Source organism: Brachyhypopomus gauderio, chromosome 12 (genome assembly GCF_052324685.1).
Source record: "Brachyhypopomus gauderio isolate BG-103 chromosome 12, BGAUD_0.2, whole genome shotgun sequence".
Classification (NCBI taxonomy): Eukaryota; Metazoa; Chordata; class Actinopteri; order Gymnotiformes; family Hypopomidae; genus Brachyhypopomus; species Brachyhypopomus gauderio.
Window position 1 is genome coordinate 4,083,309 of NC_135222.1, and position 21,486 is coordinate 4,104,794.

The 21,486-nt window shown below is 47.8% G+C and overlaps 1 protein-coding gene and 2 long non-coding RNA genes across 9 annotated transcripts in view; 2 read left to right on the forward strand and 1 right to left on the reverse strand.

Annotated features, from left to right (window-relative positions):
- Positions 1–18,696, reverse strand: tcf3b (transcription factor 3b). Of its 7 annotated transcripts, none has more exons than XM_077024481.1 (21): positions 18,177–18,696; positions 15,908–16,004; positions 13,326–13,398; positions 8,876–8,949; positions 8,657–8,729; positions 8,227–8,267; positions 7,945–8,077; positions 7,803–7,849; positions 5,139–5,238; positions 4,761–4,897; positions 4,234–4,360; positions 3,727–3,785; positions 3,354–3,432; positions 2,931–3,004; positions 2,586–2,798; positions 2,060–2,171; positions 1,800–1,947; positions 1,459–1,512; positions 825–1,087; positions 581–729; positions 1–370 (listed from the first exon to the last, which is right to left on the reverse strand). In XM_077024481.1, the coding sequence occupies exons 2-20, from the start codon at positions 15,980–15,982 to the stop codon at positions 584–586; spliced, it is 2,028 nt and encodes a 675-aa protein (XP_076880596.1). In that variant the 5' UTR covers positions 15,983–16,004; positions 18,177–18,696; the 3' UTR covers positions 1–370; positions 581–583. The 7 variants fall into 7 exon arrangements, with proteins under 7 accessions (XP_076880596.1, XP_076880597.1, XP_076880595.1 ...); XM_077024482.1 differs by having other exon boundaries at positions 825–1,060; positions 2,586–2,801; positions 18,177–18,695; XM_077024480.1 differs by having other exon boundaries at positions 1–347; positions 2,586–2,801; positions 18,177–18,695.
- LOC143528668 (uncharacterized) lies at positions 6,546–8,057 on the forward strand. The gene is made up of 2 exons (XR_013134514.1): positions 6,546–6,722; positions 7,515–8,057. It is a non-coding gene; the product is annotated as an uncharacterized LOC143528668 (long non-coding RNA).
- The window catches only part of LOC143528666 (uncharacterized), a 10,905-nt gene continuing 7,882 nt past the window's right edge, over positions 18,464–21,486 (forward strand). The window contains exons 1-2 of the long non-coding RNA XR_013134513.1: positions 18,464–18,559; positions 21,078–21,180. This is a non-coding gene — a long non-coding RNA (uncharacterized LOC143528666). The remainder of the gene's footprint in view (positions 18,560–21,077; positions 21,181–21,486) is intronic.

Genomic DNA, 21,486 nt, shown 5'->3' on the forward strand with positions numbered 1-21,486 from the left:
GGGTGCAGTGACCATAACAGATACGGTGTATCTACCCCCTGTGTTCCATCGTTTCATGGAAGCAGAGAAATACAAAAGAAAAATAGGAAAAGTGCAGTTCTTCACATTTGCGCTGGTAATGGTGGTCAGGAGTGTGGAGAGACAGGCTCTTGTGGCAGCACTCGCGTGTTTCTGGATGTGTGAAGATGCACCTCTTACGTTTCAGTGATGATACACTTTCCATGTCAACATAGGTGTGTGTGTGTATATGTGTGTGTGTGTGTGTGTGTGTGTATACACACTCTGAAGAGCATGAAGGAAGAGACAAAAGGGCACTTCTTCAGTGAGCCCGGAAACCTCTTCTGAATCTGCAGGACAAGTCACATGGTTCCTATTGGATTGGATAAAACATTTATAGACAATCAAAGTCTTATTTCATAGGATATATACACACACACACACACACACACACACACACATTACACAAAGATACCTCATGCTTGACCAATAGAAACGACTAGATTTCAATGTGAACGTAAAGGTGACCTAAAACTACATAACCCAGCTATAATAAGCACATATATGGGAAGACAATACGTACGTATCATATATGACTGACGGGATTGTGGGCGTCCCCCCCCAGAGCGGGGTGGGCTCCCGAGAGCTGCATCTGAGCCTCGCCCACCACGGCAGACACCTTCTCCTCCTCCCTCCGCTTCAGACACGCCGCCTTGGGGTTCAGGTTGCGCTCTGCAGGGTGCGGGAGACGAGCCACGTGAGGACAGGAGGAGACGGACGGAGACAAACGCCCCAGACACCCCCCCCCCCGGAGGGCGAGTACCGACCCCGCACTTGCTGCTCCAGGTTGAGGATGACGTTGACGGCCTGGTGCAGGATGAGCAGCTTGGTCTGCGGCTTGTCCGTGCTGAGGTGCAGCTGACACATGCGTCCCAGCTCCTTGAAGGCCTCGTTGATGTCTCGCACGCGCAGACGCTCGCGAGCGTTGTTGGCCACGCGCCGCTCCCGCTCACGCTCCATCTTCACCTCCGCCGGGAGGTCTTCGTCGTCCTCGTCGTCTTTGCTGGAGGAGGGAGACAGAGGGGCGGGGCTTAAAAAAAAAAAAAAAAGAAAGAAAAAAAAAAAAAAAAAGAAAAAAAAAAGGGGGACAATTCCATCCACACTAAATCATCTTTACCTCAGTCAGGCTAAGCTGGAATTTAATAATGAACAACGCGCTAAGTGAAACCTCACACCAGTAGGGTATGTGCCAGTTAACGTGGCTCCCAGACCGAAATAATGCAACTGAATGCACTTTAAACTACTATAAATAGCCTGCAGCGATTGTAGAAAAAAAAATCCACCATTTGGGAAGAACCCTTTCCAAAATGTGTGAACTGTGTTCACTGTGAAATGTTTCGTGTGGCGTGTCTGATCCCGAGGGCTTCCCACAGTGCGTTCTATGACGGGAGACAGACTTACTCTTCTCCCTGGTCTGAAACACTTGAATGGCTCTGGAGGGAAAACGCCTCTTTTCTGAAAACAATGTGAGAGTTGGGAAGGGGAGAGAGGAGCATGAGAGGGGGCGGTGTGTCTGGGGGAGGGCCAGACACTTCGGAGACGGGCTCGGGCCTTTCGTGCGGGAGAAAACACATCAACACACACAAGCAGACGCGCGTGCGCACACACGCACCTCGATGCACGCTTATGTATATGTAGAACACACACACACACACACACACACCTGGAGACACACACATGCACCATGATGCACACTTAAGAATATGTTGCAACTGCAAAATGAGGAGCAGGAGACATTGTACCTTGTTCTGTTGCGAGACACCTTGTTGTCTTTCTTCTCCTCCTCAGACTTGTCTGCCACAGAGGAGTTCTCGTCGTCCTCCTTGTCCTCCCGTTTGATGTCCCCGCTGTTTGACGAGTGTGTGGAACAGGCCGGGCCCCCTGGCAGACCTGCGAGCAGAGGTCTGGCGTCAAAGCCCACGAGCACATGACCGCGCCACAGCTGTGTGTGTGTGTGTGGGGGACACACTTCCCCATTTGGCCAGAGGAGGGCGCTACTCACCGCTGAAGGGCTCGGGGGGCCCTGCGGACTGCGCGGGGCCCGTGGTGTGGGACGCCTGGAGCAGATTGCTGCTGGCAGGGAGACATGCCGGGTCGTCATGGTGATTCCCGCCCTGAGTAACATGAGCCAAAAAATTTATAAATGAAAAATGAATGAAGGAAAAAAAAAATAAAAAAAAGAAAAAAAAAACAAAAAGCACACTTTGCAAACAATAGCATTAGCTCATGATACAAATGTAATACAGGTAATGTGCAAATCCTTTTTGGGCATGAGTGTGTATATTTAATATGCACCCAAGAGTATAAGATTACAATTGTGCTTTTCATCATCTCATTTACTGTTGAAGCAGCTTTTGTTTTTGCATGAGCTGCAATACGAGGCTAGACTCTAGAAAGAAGCAGTGACGCCTCTCATGACCACTCAACCCTTCTTCCAAGATGAAAGCAACATCAAATGACATCTAATTTAGCAATCAGCATAACCCCACCCCCAGCCCGTGATGTCACAATGGTACACGCTCCCTCACCATGGCGCCGTGCCTGTTGGCCAGTGGCAGCCCAGAGCTGCCAAAGCCCTGTGACAAGCCCCCCAGGGCTCCGTTATGGACAGATGAGGAGACCGCTCCCAGCAGGCCGTGCACCTCGGGGTGGGCGGCGGCCAGGGCGGCCCCGGTGCCCTGCCCCACCGCATGGCTGCGTAGTACGTGGATGGCTTCGTCCAGACGATCCTCCATTTTGTTCTGCTGTAGAGGGCGGGCGGACAGAAACTGAGTGCCGCAATACAACCATGATGACAGTCATGGTTTACAATAAGACCATTTACAATGAGACGTTCTGGGTTGGCAGGGAGAAGGTAAACGCTCAACACTTACAAGTGCATGTAGTCCACCTTCGTAGTTGGGCGAGAGCGTCGTCTGGCCGGCCGACCGCGGCCACTGTGAAGCACCTGCCCAGGACGACAAACATAAGCCAAGCACGAAGCCTCCCGGCGCGCTGCCTGCTGTACCTCGTCTGGAACAGCAGAGGGCGCTCCGGGTCCACGTTTTGAAAAAGTGACCGTTCGTTTACAGTCCAGGCATGTATTTACAAACACGGCAGCGTCAAAACGCTGCTTTGCGATCAGGCTTTCCTCGTCTACGCCGTTATCTGCGGCCGCTAAACAGCGGGACACATTTAGCGGTGGCAGCGTTGCAGAGAGTGATGTGAAAAACAGTCCTTAGACCAGCGTGAAGCAGGTGCTCAGCAGGTGTGTGTGGGGGGGGGGGGGGGGGGGTAGCAGGGGGGGCGTAACGTACCTGCGATGCCCTGGGGTGAGCCCACTGGAGTGGAGGGGGTGGAGGGGAAGCTGCTTCCGTTATGGTCTGAGGGGTAAATCTGCGATAAACAAACGCCGTCAATGTCTCAAACGTTTCCCGGGGGGGGACGCCGTAGCTGGCGTGAGGCTGACCGTCAGCGTGAGCGATGGACCCACACGTCTTTGTGCTCTCCACCAATATTTTATCATAATTAGTAATTCTGCAATAAATACTCTGGCACTGCAATTAAAAATTAACCGTGACAACCAGGAGTAATAGCATCATGCATGAAAGATTACCAATTGGAGTATTTTTGTCTGAAGCCTCGACTGCAACCTGAGGGTAAAACACTAATGAGCCCCCACCCACTCACCGAGGCCAGAGCCTTCCCAATCTCATCACCTGAGCTCCCTGTGGCTGAGCCTCTACTGGCTGTGAGAGAGAGAGAGAGAGACAGACAGAGAGAGAGAGAGAGAGAGAGAGAGAGAGAGAGACACAGAGAGAGAGACAGAGAAATTCAGTCCTGTAGATCCAACCTGTACATAAGAATTTACACTTAACAGATGAAGGGAATTGACTGCAATGCTGAACTCTGTTCAAGTCCCAAAATCAGGATGTTTTTAAAGTGGTAAATTGCATGTAAACCGATCAGCGTTTCCCTTCTCCAAATATGCTCATAAACCACAGGCGCTGTGTGAATAGCATTAGATTAGATCGACATCAGTTCTAAATGACGACCACGCAGGAGTGTGATAAGAGATGTGGAAAGATTACACCGGTGGCAGTTTTTTGTGCAAACCAGCCCTTTTGGGAATTTAAAATACAAAAACACTGAATGGGGCCCAACGTGGGAAGGTAAACATGGCGTGGAAGTCGTTACCCATGATGGTGTCTGCTCCGTTCATAGGTGCCGCGTGGCTGTAGGTCCCAGAGCTGGAGTGGAAGCCATTGACGTCGGCGCCGTGGAGAGGGTAGTTTTGCGGGGAGAGAGGCAGCGGCTGGCGCTTCTGCAGTAATACACGAGCACGTCATTACACCCTCACCTTCTGCAGTGAGCGTGCCATCAAAGGAGCTCAGAACCCGGTACAGAACCTTCCACTGAACGCATGGGAAGGCACGCGACACACAGAGAGGATGACGTATGCTACTGCAACAAAGTGCACACTACCGCACCAGAGAGATCAGGACGAGGCACGCGAGTGTGGTGTTGGCTTTGGCTAGCTGTATTTCTACACTACACTGATCCAAAAAGCTCCAGAATGATGCATCGGTCATTCTGGAATCACGGTGGTGATCTGAAAAGGTTTGTATGCGCACAGACAGAACGCAGTAAAGAAACGCTCATGGTCCCACAGAAGCAGCTACGCCGGCAGGGCTACGTGTGCGAGGGAGGGCCGGGGGACCCACCATTCTGTCCTGCGGGTTAATGGCGGAGAAGGAGCCCGGTTGACTCATGTGCGGAGAGTTGCCCAGCATTGCCGTGTAGCCCGATTGGCCCAGGGGTCCCGACGCCGCCCACGGGTCAGATGACGGGTGCAGGCCCTCTGTGCAAACAGGGAGAGCTTTGATTTCACCATTTCCAAAGCAATTTTTTCATCACCTGAAACATTTTAGCCGTAATCCCCCCCCGATTTAAGTTAGCTTTTTTCTGAACAGTAGCATGCTTGACTAATCTATACACGACATGTAGAAATGTTTTCCGACATCAAAAAATAAATAAAAACCTCAAGAGAGCATGGGAATCACATTACACAATCAACCACAGGGAGCTCGAGACGCACGCACCTTGCATGTAGAAGGAACCGGGGTACACGGGTCCGGGTTTGGAGGCGGGGTATCCTGCACCGTCCCGAGGATACTCGTCAGCAGATGTGGACGCGTACACCTGGTCCGAAATTAAAGCAGACTGTGAGGCACTGAACTGCATCGGCACATTTAAGGCGAAGAGACGATCAGGACCCGAACAGCGAGATCTGCAGAGCTGCACACGCTTCGGTTACTCTGCACTGATGGACGGGAAAAAAAAACAGACAACGATAAACAAGATAAATCACTACCCAAAGATTCAAGTAAAAGGGTTTTTTTTTTGGATGAAATCTGCTTTATTAATTTATTTACTGTGTAGATGACGTGTACTTGTGTTTCCGCAGTGCCCCCTCAGATAAAGTGGCAGGGACTGAGAACAGAGCATGCTGGGAAAGGCGCCATGGCCGCGGCGGGCCACAGGCTGCGCATCCTCTCACTCGTGCCTGCGAGCCAAGCCAGAGAGGGGGGGGGGGGGGGGGGGGGGGGCGTACAAAAGGGCAGCATCTCCCCGCCGCTCGGCCGGGTCCAGCCCTGCCCCCTCGGCGTCTGCCGCGCTGCGGGGGCCCGTGCGCTCGGCGTGTTCGACGGCCCCCGCGTCTTGCCGAAACGTGACCTTTCCGCGCTCGGGAACGCTTTTTTCGACACGGCGCGAGAGCCCGTTTTGAGATCGCGCTCTCTTCTGCCGGGGCCGAGCCGAACCTTTCGGAGCGTCGGACGGAACCTGCGGTGGAGAGGAAGCCGAAAGCCCCCCCCCCCGGGAGGTTTGAGAAGAGGTCGATTGCAGCTTAATTCCCGCTCTCGTCGAGCCGCATCGTGCTCGACGTCGCACTCCAGAGACAAGCGAGCGCATTCCACTACACACGACCAACACCGCGGGCCGCCGTCCTCCTGCGCCGTGAAGGACCGGGTGGGGGGCGCACGTGTACGCGGGTGCGTGTACCGGATGGCTGCCGAAGCCCAGAGGAGAATCGACAAATCCAGCAAACTGATATTTCTCTTTTTCCTGTAATTTGATTTAACAGGGAGAAGTGGGAAGGGAATGGAGAGATGCACTTCTAATTACAGAGCCATCTGCCTGCTCCTGGAGCCCGTCCAACTCCACAGGCAGCTGGGCTGAAGAGTGGAGGGGAGAGGGTGGAGGAGGGGGGGGGGGGGGGGAGGGTGGAGGAGGAGGGAGGGGGGGGAGAGGGTGGAGGAGGGGGGGGGGGGGAGGGTGGAGGAGGAGGGAGGGGGGAGAGGGTGGAGGAGGGGGGGGGGGGGAGAGGGTGGAGGAGGAGGGAGGGGGGAGAGGGTGGAGGAGGGGGGGGGGGAGAGCAGCAGCAAGGGGAGAGGTCTTGCTGAAGGAGGGGGGGGGGGGGAGTGAGGAAAAAAATAGACTGGCTGGTCACGTGACAGCCAGAGAAAAGAAGCTGCAGAGAGAAAACGAGACCCTCCCTGTCCCCAAAAACACTCCGACAGACAGAGCGCTCTCAAACCTCATTAAGCTAGAAGGAGCTGGAAGAAAATAAATGTTCCCAGGACCGATACCCAACCTGAACCAAACCGCACCAATATTTTTTTAAGGTAATCCAACTGAAACACACATCTGCGTGTGACAAACGGGGACCTGCGTTGCAGACAAAGGAAACAAACGCGTCGGAGTCCAGAAGCAACGCCGAACGTCCAGGACTCCTCGGATGTAAGCGAGTGGCTCGCGCCGGGAGCCAAAGGGGATTGAGCGCGGGCGTTCCAGCGCCGCGGCCCAGAATGCTAGAGGGCGGAGGAGGCGCAGGAAGCTACCTAGCAAACTCGGGCCGAGCAGAACAGAGCAGGGGCTCGGAGAGACTAGGGGGAGGAAACCCAGGATCATCAGCAGCTAATCTGAGCTCAGCCGAGAGAGCGAGAGAGAGAGGGAGTTCAAAAAAAAAAAGGTGTGAAAAAGTAGAAAGAGGGAAAATGGACCAGACATATACATGGACTCACTAGTAGTGGCAGCGTGGTGTAGGATCAATGAGAGGACACTGTATTGGGTGGGGGAGGTGTAGATAAGTGTGTGTGTGTGTGTGTGTGTGTGTGTGTGTGTCTAGGGGGCATGAGGAGAGCGCATTTGGCTTGAGACCAAGACACAACAGTTAACTCTTTCAATGACTCACAAGGCCTAAATTATTACCAAATTTTACAAAGCCCCTATCGTTATTGCAGCCTGGCCTTCACTAAAACAACTTGCACGTCATGCAAATCTCCCGCCATTGTAGCTTTTGATTGGTTCTCCCATCAGTCCGCGTTCACACAGCTTCCTGTTAATGTGCCGTGCCTTTCGGTTGCCTGCAATAAAACTACCCACCAAAGACTTTGTTTAAATGTGCTTCATTGCAGGTTCCTTCGTGCTTGCCTGCAGGTCTTGGCAAAGGCCTTATCTACCAGCCCTGGCCAAGATGTGCGTCAACACAGAGGAACCGAGAAGATCTTACCAGGTCTTAGACTAGGAAAAAGCAGGTCTGGATAAAGGGGCTCTAGACCTGGTGGCTTTGTGGATTATTCACATGTGCTTTTGTTGATCTATTCAACCACTGGATCCAGCAGAACAAACGAGAACCGCGAGTCCTTCACTGTGAACCCTTGGTGAACAGGTCCCATGAGCTGGGGCCGCAGAACCGAACTTACCGAAGACGGCAACCCGGGAGGCTTCCGAATCTTCTTGGGCTGTGTGTCTGGTGAGGAGAGGCAGAGAGGACAGAGGCGTCAGCTGGAATTCAACACGCCACCACTTCAATCAGGAGCAAACAGCAACTCCCCCTCGCCCTACCGATGTTCGCCTCCGGGGGGCGCCTGCGCGGGTTGCTGGAGTACGAGGGGTAGAACTGAGACGCGGATTTCAGGCCGGAGGGCGACATGGCGTCTGCGCCGGTCATTACGACGTCCGAGGGCAAAAACCCCGGCTGCGCAGACGGGAACAGAACAGGGCACAGAGAAATGCTGACTGCAGTGGTCAACCAAGGAATGAGTGGGTGGGGGGAAAAAAACGTCTGAGCCAAGCGCTCCTGCAGGTGCAGAGAAGACCTCTTCTCATCACACTGCTTCATCTTACCTGGGAGCCGAAGGAAGAATAAGGTCCCCTTTCATTCTTTCCTGTAAGCAAATATATTACACATATTATGTTATGTCCCCAGTTTTATCTTCTGCTGCTTGCAAACGTATAGAATCGTTGGTGCTCCATATACTGGACAAATTATCCAACTTATCGTCACTGGTTATGATAAGTAAACAGTGTAATTCAATAAAAGGCAATAATCAGAAGGCCTTGTATGAATCAAAAGCCCCCCCCCCCCAAAAAAAAAGCTGGAGCAGCACTTGCATACAAAGAGGTATTCCTGCTCTAGACCCAAGGGTGAGTATCTGCCTCAGTGGCCTTAGCATCACCCGAACACACACACACACACACACACACACACACACACACACACACACACACACACACACACACACACACACACACAAAGTCAGGAGGCCAAACACACCTCCGATCCCTGAGCTGAGGAATGGGGATGAGAGTCCATCGTGTTCTCCATAGTGGGAGCCCTCGCCGTAACTCTGGAACAGGCCGAAACACAAAATGGATCCCAAAACAGCTTCCCAGAAATGTCTCTCCATGAAGACCCACTTACAGCTAGTGCTATTTATACAGAACCCCTCCGTTTTCCCGGGTGCCTGTGTCTGAAGGTTCTGGCCCGTCTTACCCGGCCCTGACTGAAGGAGGGGCTGTCCTGTTCCCCTGCAGCCCAGGGGCTGGCATTGCTGCGCTCATCCAGGCCTGCAAAACACAGGATATGCAGCCCATTATACACACACACATACACCCAGACCATCACACACACACATACACCCAGACCATCACACACACACACACATACACCCAGACCATCACACACACACACACATACACCCAGACCATCACACACACACACACACATACACCCAGACCATCACACACACACACACACATACACCCAGACCATCACACACACACACACACATACACCCAGACCATCACACACACACACACACACATACACCCAGACCATCACACACACATACACCCAGACCATCACACACACATACACCCAGACCATCACACACACATACACCCAGACCATCACACACACATACACCCAGACCATCACACACACATACACCCAGACCATCACACACACACACCCAGACCATCACACACACATACACCCAGACCATCACACATATACACCCAGACCATCACACACATGCAGCCATCACACATATACACCCAGACCATCACACATATATACCCAGACCATCACACACATGCAGCCATCACACATATACACCCAGACCATCACACACATGCAGCCATCACACATACACACCCAGACCATCACACACATGCAGCCATCACACATACACCCAGACCATCACACACATGCAGCCATCACACATACACCCAGACCGTCACACACACACAGCCCATTACACATATACAACCAGACCGTCACACACACAGCCCATCACACAAAAAGCCCATCACACACATACACCCAGTCACACACATTTAGCCATCACACTAACACACACAGCCCATTACACACACCCACCCAGTCCGTCACACACACCCAGTCCGTCCGTTACACACACACCCAGTCCGTCCGTTACACACACACCCAGTCCGTCCGTTACACACACACCCATCCATCCACCCACCCCCACGCACACCCAGTAAAACACACCCCCACCCAGACTGTTACACACACACACACCCCCACCCAGACTGTTACACACACACACACACCCCCACCCAGACTGTTACACACACACACACCCCCACCCAGACTGTTACACACACACACACACACACACACACCCCCACCCAGACTGTTACACACACACACACCCCCACCCAGACTGTTACACACACACACACACCCCCACCCAGACTGTTACACACACACACACACCCCCCACCCAGACTGTTACACACACACACACACCCCCACCCAGACTGTTACACACACACACACACACACCCCCACCCAGACTGTTACACACACACACACACACACCCCCACCCAGACTGTTACACACACACACACACACACCCCCACCCAGACTGTTACACACACACACACACACACACACACACACAGGAGAAGGAGGACGTGGGGGAAAAAATAATACATTTTAAATCTGTCCCCGTCCATGCTTATTCACATGGGCTTCTTTTGACATTTGATTGGCTGAGCTCCGGTTACAGGTGCTGCAGCCACAAAGGCCAAAGGAATGGATCTGATTGGCCGGCATCACGCAGCTCTAATCACCCTCGTCATTCAGCAAGTCTCAACATCCGTGACCATAAAGAGAACATTCGTTCATCTGGAGCTCATTACCATGAAGAAATTATAGAAAGAGGAGAAAGAAAAACAGCAGATCACAGAATCACTGTAACAGCATTATCACGGGCTTGGCAGAGCTGCTCGCCAGCGAGAAGAGAGAGAGGTATCGTCACACGCCACGGACAACACCGCCACGCTTTCAGTGGTACCAACCTGCATCTCTTATAGGAAAAAGCTGGGAAGTGCTTCTATACCGCAGATTCTGTTTGCAGAACCACCATAAGAGAATTTGAAAGTATACAGAGGAGAAATTTCCTCTAAGCCTCTCCTTTCTCTCCCCGTCTTATGCCTTAATGCTTGCACGGCTCTCTAGAGACACACGGCTTAATTGCATGCTGATTTGCATAATTGTGCATATTAATGTAGTCACTTTATGAATATTCATATTCTCTCTTTGATTTTTTTTTTTACTTTTTTTTTTCCGAAGGACTAATTAAAAATGTGTGAGGGGAAGGGGGGGGGGGGGGCGGTTGGGGGGGATGGAGGGGGGCGCCTGGCTGAAGGCTGAGCATGAGTGATGAAGCTAACAAAGCAGTGCAAATAGCAACATCCACGCTGACAGCCGTGAGTTATGAAGCCCACGCCGGCAGCATGGCCAATGAAGTGGGCGACAGCCCGCCTGGGCCAGAGAGGCCCGCCGCACAGAACCCATCTCAGGTGGGCGTGGGTCGGGTTTGGAGGGGGGGGGGGGGGGGACAGGGATGCCGTAAGTAGGTTGTGCGTCGCGGGGCTCTGGATGTAGGTTTTTCGCTGGCAGCCATGGCAGATCGTTGGCGGGTCTGCAGGCCCTGTTATAAAGCTAAAAACAACCTGCATTAATGCTGGTGGGGAGTGATGAAAACTTTTACGCTTCGCTTCCCAACGCTGCTGGTTCATCATGTGGAGGCAAACACAAGCTTTAGCTAATGGGCTTGTTTATAATAAATATATATACTATAATAATAATTATTATTTTTTTTAAACTGCCAATCTTTTTTCATTCCATCCAGAGAGACGTGCTTCTACATCTCCTTGTTAAACTTATAGAGGTAAAAGTCTGGGGGTTTCATCAGGTCACTGCTTCACTTTGACCTTTGCAAATGATGACTCGGTCAGCCACCGTTATCCTGTGCTTGGCTGTGTGTGTAGATGCTCACATCCATACTGGTGTATAGATCTAAATAAAGGTGGCGGTAACATGAAAAGCGTTAGCAGCTCTATAGCACATTAAGTCCTGTGCCAACATTTATTAATGTTGCAGTCTGTGCACAGACTTGTAAAAAGAACTCAGTCGTCATCAGCCAGCGTACAAACAGAGGCTGGCCCAAGTAAAGCATGAAACGCCAGACAGCACTGGGCTCTGTGTGTGTGTGTGTGTGTGTGTGTGTGTGTGTGTGTGTGTGTGTGTGTGTATCGGGGTGTGAGCCAGAGGGAAATTGGTTGTGTCCTGTCTTAACACCAGCCTCAGTGGGAGATGACGGGACAGGCAGCTGTGGAGGTGACCGAGAGGACACTGGGCAGAGCACCTCAGGGTAGGCCGCTCCCGCAATGGTCCCCAGTAACAGAATAAAGACTGAAGTGTGTGTGTGTGTGTGTGTCTGAGCAGCAGTTTAATGCAATTAGCACCCTTTGAGGACTTTTGTCTTGTGGGACAAATGCAGACAGGAAGACCTCTGCTTAGGCCAAGACGGCTTTCATTTCTCTGTTTACTTTTATGTGCAGATTTGCAAACTTTGCACAGGATCTTAAACTTTCTCGAAAATTCACAAAATTCGGCATGAAAACGAACGTCATCATGTGTTTCAATGAACTCTGTGTGAGAATGGGGTCACCCAAGGACAGGGTTTGTAAACATGAATGAAATGGCCGATCCATGCACGGGGTCGGTGATCTCTTAACATGTTAGTCACTATAAGGAAAAAAACAAAACTGACCCTAAAACTTCTAGACTTCTAGACCCACACCTGTCTGCAAATTCATCTCCAGGTCCTCTAGAATCAGCGTAGCCCAGACGTTTTCACAAGGCTGGGTCACCTTGACACAGACAGGCAGCTCTCATGACAGGACCTCAAACTGAGTGAGTAACATGTTGCAGCTAAATAAACGGCCATTTTAAGTAAGCCCCAAACTGAGAAAGACACAACTGATGTCTCCCAGTTGCCCTTTGCTGTTTCTGTGATGAGCGGCTGGGGCACTCCAGTGATGGCAGGGGGCATGAATGAAGCTTTAGCCCAGTTTCCTGCGACTCGGCAGGAGGAAGAGAGTTCTCCGCTGTTCGGGGGAGGGGGACTGGGAGTGTTTTATGCTGGGGGGGAGGAGAAATCGTTTAGAAGCCGTAAGTCCTCCATTTAAGCTTTTGTTCTCCTATTGGTCTCATTCAAGTGGATGTCTGGTGTGTCGATGGGGTGGTGGTGGGGGGGGGGGGGGGGGGTTCACAGGCCTGAGAAAGTTGGAGAGGAAAGGAGGGGCACTTCAAGCTTTTAACACAGCTGGAAGTTTGCAGGGTCATGTGATATGGTGCAGGGTTAACCAATGGCAAGAGTAAACATAGAAAGTGAGAAGTAAAAGTGGTTTTAAAAACACAGGAGGTTCAAAGAGGATTCTGTAACCAGACCTTTTAACTTTAAATTATTTTGTGGGGGTCAAGAGAGCTCTGACAGACATGTCAAAGAGCTTATTCAGGGACACTAACAGTATCAGTAATAATGCTCCCATTATGTTCAGTATATCCCGTGGCCAAACAATCAAAACTTCATACTGCAATGGCAGAGGAATTGGTCAAACTTACCTGAGCCACTAAACTGACTGCTGGCAAGCGTGGTGGGCCTATTCTTCCCATTGGCCACAGGGGGCGCAAACATCTAGAGCAAAGAAGGAATACAATATTACAGCATGTAATAACATCAGCACAGTTCAGTTTCTACAGAATACACTCAAACAACAAAGCAAACACAGGCCCCACACACACATGAATACACTACAAATCCAGCATTAGATGCCAGAGTACAGGTGCCATACAATAAAATCACCTCAGAGTATTAATGCATCGATATTAATATTCAACCCAACCATTAATAAATACAAATCATTAAGATCATTAATATGTACTTTAGATCCAAGCAATACGTTTAAAAATAAACAAGTGTGACAGCAGTGGAACTTTTAGCAGCCTTTATATGAAAATAAGTCTTATTCCATTCGGGGGGGTCAGTACAACAATCTGGACCGACTTTCACAGATTCTGGCTTGTGGCAAATGACTAGTCACATACTATGAGTTTAGTCATAATATCAATATATTACGCAATAGCTCAGTTCTCATTTGGGGCTATTCCTGAGATCAGGATAAGTTAAAATGTCGAAGGTTAATTAATGCTCTTATGTAAGCATTGGGTCATCTCTATTAAGCGCTAGCTCCTTGCATTCTCAATGTACGAGCAGGTAATCAAAAGAAAGGATTACAGTAACTAACAAAACGCCCTCCCTCACAAGTATCTATACTCCTCCACTTCATGGACCAACTAAAAGGCATCTTGATTCCCAAAAACTGGTTCACACAAAACGTGGAATTGACACAATCATCTTGACTTCAAGCCATCAGCTCCGTATCCAGCAGATCTTACCATCACTGACAGGTAAAACGGTCACACAGGCAAAAAAAGAAATAAAAGCACCGCTGGTGGACAGGTACCAATGTTCTCACCCTTGAGGAAGGTGCCTAGGCAAACTGCTTAAGAGGAGTGACAACATGGCAACCCCGTACCTCCCCTCACACACACACACACACACACACACACACACACACACACACACACACACACACACACACACACACACACACACACACCCCCCACCTCCCCCTGTTGCCAAGCCCACTCGTAGCAGCCTGAGGTTTATGGGGAGTGGTCACCGTGCAACGCTTGTGCTGGTGAAGTTCACCACTGCCGAGTGGAGGAGGTACAAGCGCTAGACTCTTACACGCCGCGTGTGTGATGATGTACAAGCAGAACAAACTAATCTGGTCACAAACAAGCGTGACACACCGCAACTCACATGCTCTACTAAACCTGCACGCCGATATTTCAGCGATTACAGAAATGACTCAGAAAACCATAGATGAGAGAAATACTACAGGTTGTCATTACCAGCCCTGGATTATCAGCACTAGAAACGATATAACCTGACCACCTTCTCCCCAAAATATTCATAAGTGTGAGTGATGACCATAACCGATTTGCTGTTTGGTAAAAGGTAGTGGGAAGTTAGGAATTTTATTTTATTTTTACAGATGCCTAAAAAGGGAGAAATGGGAGATCACAACAACAACAGATTATAATATCACAATAATTAATTGATTCATTGCAAAATCAGGTAGTAGTCATGTGTTATTAATTTGAATTTGCTTATTTGGCATCCAGCAAGAAACCAGCATGGTGTCTCCTGCTTTTGCATGTGTAAAACCTCCAACAAACCAGATGAACACCTGAATCCTTTACATATATGCATCATTTAAAACTAGCTATACCTGGCCAAAAGGTTTCGTAAGAATGAAATATGGGGAATGAACATATAGCATGAATTGTGAGACTGCAGGGTTCGCCATATTAGAATTTAAAGCCTTACATCTGCTGATGTACCAGAAAAGTACACTTCAACCTAACAAATGAAACATGTTCAAAGCATTTAATGAATTAAGACAAAAATATTGTGTTTGGTTGTTTTTTTGTGCTAGAGTTTCCACGAAGACCCAGGTCTTAGCCATAAACATATTCTACTGAAGCGTTAGGCTATGTGTTTTAAAAGGAAACAATGAAAACACTGAAACTGAGAAAATTTAAGAAAGTGAGAAAATAACAAATAAATTCATAAAGATGTCCAACTGCTTCTTAACTATTCAGTGCTGCCCGAGTGTAACTGATGTTGGACACAACACCCACCGAGCCAAGTTTCATCTTCAATTCCTTGCTGCTTTATTGTCATAGGACACAAATGTTAACATGCACTAAATATTCTGGGTACTATAACCTCAAACGCACAGCTAATGACTTCACAGAGCAGCTCCTGGTGACTGGTTAAAGTTGGAGAAACGCGTCAGTGAAATGAAGGGAACCTCAAGACGATCATCTCAAGATGGAAAAAAGAAACTACTTTAACCATTAGACAACTGCAAACCCGGCACAGACGTTTTGAGAATATGGACCATATTCACACACAGATGCACACAGTTCAACCTATGGACAATGTTCATCAGCTAATGAACTTTGCAAGTGCACCCTCAACCGAATTCCAGACTCCCTTAACCACTCCCCCCCACCCCAAACCTCTGAGCACCCCCCCCCCACCCCATGCATAGTCTCTGTCTTTCTCTTACCGCACTAAAATCCAAGAGGTCGCTGAGTTCCTTATCTGTTTCGACGGCCATTCTGTGGTCCTGTTGCTCATTCATGCCCCGCTGTCTTTAAAGAGCCCTGCAAGACAAAGTTTCAACTGACATGAGGAGAACTGAACTCCAGCAGCAGTGGGCAAAAACCAAACCAGACACGCTCCAAACAAACGAACTACGTATTACCAAAGTGCAAAACGGCCTCAAGACGACCAAACGGGTGAATCAGGATTGATGTGAGAATGGTGGCGGTTGTGGTTTTATTCTACATCGGTCAGACTGTCAATGCATTACATAAGATCCAATAAAGTGCCTTGTGCAGTTTTTCCTAAGGGCTATAGGTTTTGAGAATAATACACCACCACTTATGACCAAGGGCATTAATGCACGAATTAAAGTATGACTGTGTGAGTCAGTGGAATTAAAAAAGAATCGTTGTGTGTGTGTGTGTGTGTGTGTGTCCCCATGCTTTACAAAAATTAAGTAAATTAGGGAGAATTCATACAGGAAACTGTACCATCATTCCCAGGCTCCATCCTTCAAGCACACAGATCTGCAGCCTTTCTAATTAAATAATGAAGCAACCATCTCTTCCACAACTATTCCTTCCAGGTTAATCTATAGTCAGCAAGAATGGTACTTGAAGTGCACATAGCCAGTGCAGTTTGCCATTCCGTAATATACCCTCAGGTAGAAAAACGAGGCCTTTAATTCTGCATTAAGGCTCAAGCCAAGGCGAAGCAGCCAGCTCGGCCACACTGCTGTCTGTTCCGCACAGGAATGAGGCCTTCAGCGTGTTCAGTGGTCTACAACAAGCTTGTTAAACATCCCCACATACAGCCATATTCTCACTTAACAGCACGGCGGAAAGTCAAAAGGGGGAAGGAGTTCTGACAGTGGCGGGCGCAGATACTGTAGTCTTCCCTATTAAAGTCTCCACCTGGACGAAACCTCTGTGGTGTCAAGACGAACAGCTCTGTCGAAAGACCGGCTACCGCTCAACACGGCCAACCTCAGACAAAACCACCAACACCAACCGTGTAGAGTCACACCAGTCGGATAAAAACGACTATTTCCACTCTCCTCTGACCAGCAGTCGCATTTCTGCACTTCAGTGAAACGCAGCCAGCCATTAAAAAAACAGAATAAAGCAACACACGGCAACAAAAAGACCAAACGTGGTGTCGTTATGCTGAGGGAAACTGTTGCTCCACGTAGTGCATATTACACGACTGAACACAGTTTTAAAAAAGACAGGAAATGCAAACTATGCATAAAAACAAATATTTTCTTAGTGCAGCGATATTTCTTAACTAATAACATCTCCCCCTCTCTGTGTATAGGCAGGGCAAGTTTCCCAGACAGGAACAATGTAAATATTTATTCCCGGTTGTAAACTCATTCTACTCCGTTAGCTACCATTTCCAACAGCGATAATTCTGCACAGGCAGCCCGGATTATCTGCGACGTTCATATCAGAACCGCCACTGCGAAAACGACCCGTTTTATTCGAGTCATTAATAGGAACAGGGACGTTTCGGTTATTTGTTTAGTAGATATTTTAACATACAGCCTGAGCCTGGGGTAAAAAATATGGCTTTAATCGTGAAATTCATACAGCAAACGCTACCGCTCGTCGGCTCGCCAAAGTACTTGGTCAAAATGTCAACTTTTGCTCGGAGGATTTATTTGATGGAGTCGAGGGGGTAGATAGTGGGGGGTGGGGGCACAAGGAATTTCCTGCCAAATGTGCGACTAGCCCAAGTAATTTAACGACTGCTCTCTTTAAAAAAAAAGTGGTCGCGAATACGAGTTCGTGCTTTTCTTTGAGTGCCGAGGCCAAAACTAACTTAGTTTAACCGACAAATTAAACGCGTCGAAGATGCTCACAATTCGCGTACAGTGACAGCCACAGGTTCGGTGGGTCAGGTACCAGTCAAACAAAGTTAACCCCCTAAATCCTTTTATTGATAAAAAAGGACAAAAGAGTTATTCAAGTTGCGATAGGATTGTTTAATTAAAGACCACTTCAGACCGAGCGGGCAGTACCTACACACATTAGGCTCTGCACAAAAACTTGGCCGCCCCCCACCCCTTCCAGAAAGCCCACATCCCCAGAACTTATTAAATGAGAAATGGAAGTTTAACATACAACAATACGAGACTTCATAGTTACCGCATGTGAATGGACGGTGAAGTAAATAAAGACTACACTGCACAAAAAGAATGATTCAAAGAGCAAAATTGAGCGTGCTACCTCTCTTTATCAGATGTTTGACATCCAGTGGTTTATTAAAGAAAGACTGACTCTCGCAGGAGGAAAAACAAACTTGAAGAGAATTTGAACCTCGGCGCATGAAAAAAGCGTTGGATCACCAAAAAATATCTCCCAGTTCCGATTTAAACATCCTTCGACAGACAATCCACGTCATGAACACAAAGTAACCAGTGAGTATCCAAACAGCCTCTCGCCGCCAGCCGCACGACTTCCTTTTTGTTGCTACAATTGAGATGAATTCATTCTTCTAGTAGACATCTTAGCCACCACCATCCACATTGTCAGCAGCAACAACGTATTCCTCCGCGTGGAAAGAGGGGCCCTCAACGCCAGGGGTGTCCAGTTTCAAATGTCCAGTACAGGCAAGAAATATGTCTTCGTTTTGTAAGAAGCGAAATAAACACGGCTATCGGGGCGACTAGAACGGTGGTTTGGGATGTGTCGTCTATGGACCACAGTGGATAGTTAATGTGAAATAGGATTGCACTTACGAACTATATATATTGGCGGACGTAGATTGTAAAAAAAAAGAAGCCGCGATGCTACATGAGCAGCATGAGATGGAGAGATAAACCCTCCAAAGAGTAGCCAATACGAAAGCGAATCAAAGTGTTGGACGGTGAAAATAGCCAATAGTAAAGTGCGCATTGAGTGAAGTCCCGCCCTTGTTCGTGACGCTCACGGTGTGCTCAGTGAGGCTGTGTGAAGGGGCTTGAGCGTAGCCTGTGACATCATTTTATTGCCCTGGTTAACGTTGCCTCCTGGGGTAGAAATTCTTCTCAGTGTGCGTTATGCATAAAAAACACGAACCGAAAAGGTGCTTCTAGTATGTTTTACAGAAACGCAAAATCGAGTAGCCTGCTGCATTTGGTGATTTCTTTGGCTACAAGTTTGGTTTTACTTTACATTCTTGTATTACGCTTTTGCTATATTTTGTAAACGTAAATAGGGAATGGCCTATTTTATGTATACATCCTGCTGACGCAAAGATCGTTAATACTGCATTAAGTATAATACCAGCCAGCTGTACAAGGGCCAGTTCATAAAAAGCAGGCTTCATAATTGTTCCCCAGTTAAAATATTAATAGTGTTTTATTTTTGTTTTTCTTCCGAATGTCTAATTCAGCCCCACGTCTGACCACGACCACAGAACTGGCGTGATGTGTGTGTGGTTGATAGAGGGGGAGAGAGACTTTGGGATCGCGGAGTACAGGGATCATAACACACCAGAGAGTGGGGGAGGGGTGAGCATGCTCGCAATGGCCGAGAGAAAGAGAGAGAGAGTAGGAGAGACTTCCTTACCACACTTTAGTTGGTGGCCAAGAAATCCTGCTTAAGAGTGTCGGTAACAAAGCTTGTTACGTAAAAATATATAAAGAGAAACATAGAGGTTTGTTACTGCTAGATTACCAGAAAAAGAAAAAGAAAATCAATTGGAAAGATGTATAGAAACTAACATGGGTTAGAAAATAATAATGCATTCAGTGAAAAATGTTAAAGTGTGTAAATCCAAAATATAAATACATCTGTGTGGATTCTGCATTAGATATTTTATTTTTTCATTTTGCATTATGGTAGACGTGAAACTATAGTAAATAATAACATGAAAGCCCCTTGGGTAAAGAGGCTTGGTAAATTGTAATAATTAAACCCTAGGGTCTTGTATTGTGTGCAGTGGAACTGCAGGGGTAGGAGTACAGCTTGTTTACACATACCTTTAGTGTGTCCATTTAATAAAGAACATATCTTATGCATAGGAAAATAAGCTAAAATAATATCAAGCCTTAATTTTTTAATAGAAAAAGATAATCATTGTAATATAGTCATTTTCAGAGCACGGGGGTGCTTGGGTAAGAACGGCTAGGTTGTCAATGTTCACTACAGAGCTTGTAAACGCTCCAAGTACTTTGTAGTAACAGCTGGGCCTGACATGGAGAACAAGCATTAGGACACCGAGACAGAGGGAGAGAGAGTCGCAGTGGACAAAAAGAGAGAGAGAGAGAGAGAAGAGAAAAGCTATTCTTGAACATGATTCAGAAAGAATTAAGTTAAAATTCAGCAACTGACACAAAGGAGCTTTTATTTTGTTTTTGTGTTTTTATTTATTTAATATTATTGCAATGGATTCCAGAAATAAAATCGAAATTGTGCATGAGCCAGAAATGAATTTGTGGAGGGAAGGATGTATTTTGTAGTGGACTAAGGTATTTGTGAGGTTTTTGAATGCATGATAGGATTCATTATCTGAGAGACAGAGTCTGCTGAAACCTTCTCACTTCCTCCTAGCCATTTTCCACCCTCTGTCTGTAATTAACGCCAGATGTAGAAGTAAAATTAGCATATGTTTCATACATTTGTGTTAATCATTCATACATTTGCGCAAACATATAAAATATTTATTCGTGTTAAAAACACTTATACTGAAGGCTTTTTGTGGTTGTTGTAATGTTTATTCAACTAACATGCATAGCTGCTGAAATGTATGGAAAGAATTTAACGTGGAAGTCATTTTCATTGAGTTCATACCTACAAAATAAAGCTATGTTAATTTGATTGTAAGTTCTATTCCCATATTTGTTGGCAACATGCACAATATACAGGAACTATATTTCTCTGTAAATACTTAAGGTTTACATTTTAGAGTGAATTTGAGAATGTAATTTTAAATAGATCACAATGGGTTTGCAATGGTAAATGTAATAATTTGTAATGTAGGATTTCATAGTGCTAAATAACTGATATACATCATAAAGATTGTTAAATTTGTTAAACCTTATTTAGGAGATTGCCTTCTGCTAAACCTATTCATTAGTTTTCTTGTGCATTTGCGATTGCTACAGATTGTCCAGGTCAGAGTTTGACTGCGTTCTCCCCACACAGGGAGTAACAATCAGAGCCCTTCAAAGGAACATCTTCATGTCTGCTGTACCAGCCAGATGTTGGTCATGAGGTTGACGCCCTGGAATGAAGGTCGAGATCAGAGGTACATGCAGTACTGATCAGACACAAAACTGGGCCGGGCTCCATGAGGAGCAAGCCCCCTTTACCCACCCCCATCTTCTCTCATCGCTTCAAATAGCGACTGGTTCTTGTCAGATGTAGCTCTTTTGTCTTAACACTGCAACTCCTGATCCATGTTCCTGCTGGTGTTAATCACCATTGGGCTCATTTTAAGGGCTACTTCATATTTATAAACTTAAAAAAAAGAATAAAATCAATGAAGCAGTGCTTCACAGCAAGGCTGCTGGGCTAGATTGATGGCTTTGGCCACTGCTCATGTTCAGAGTCT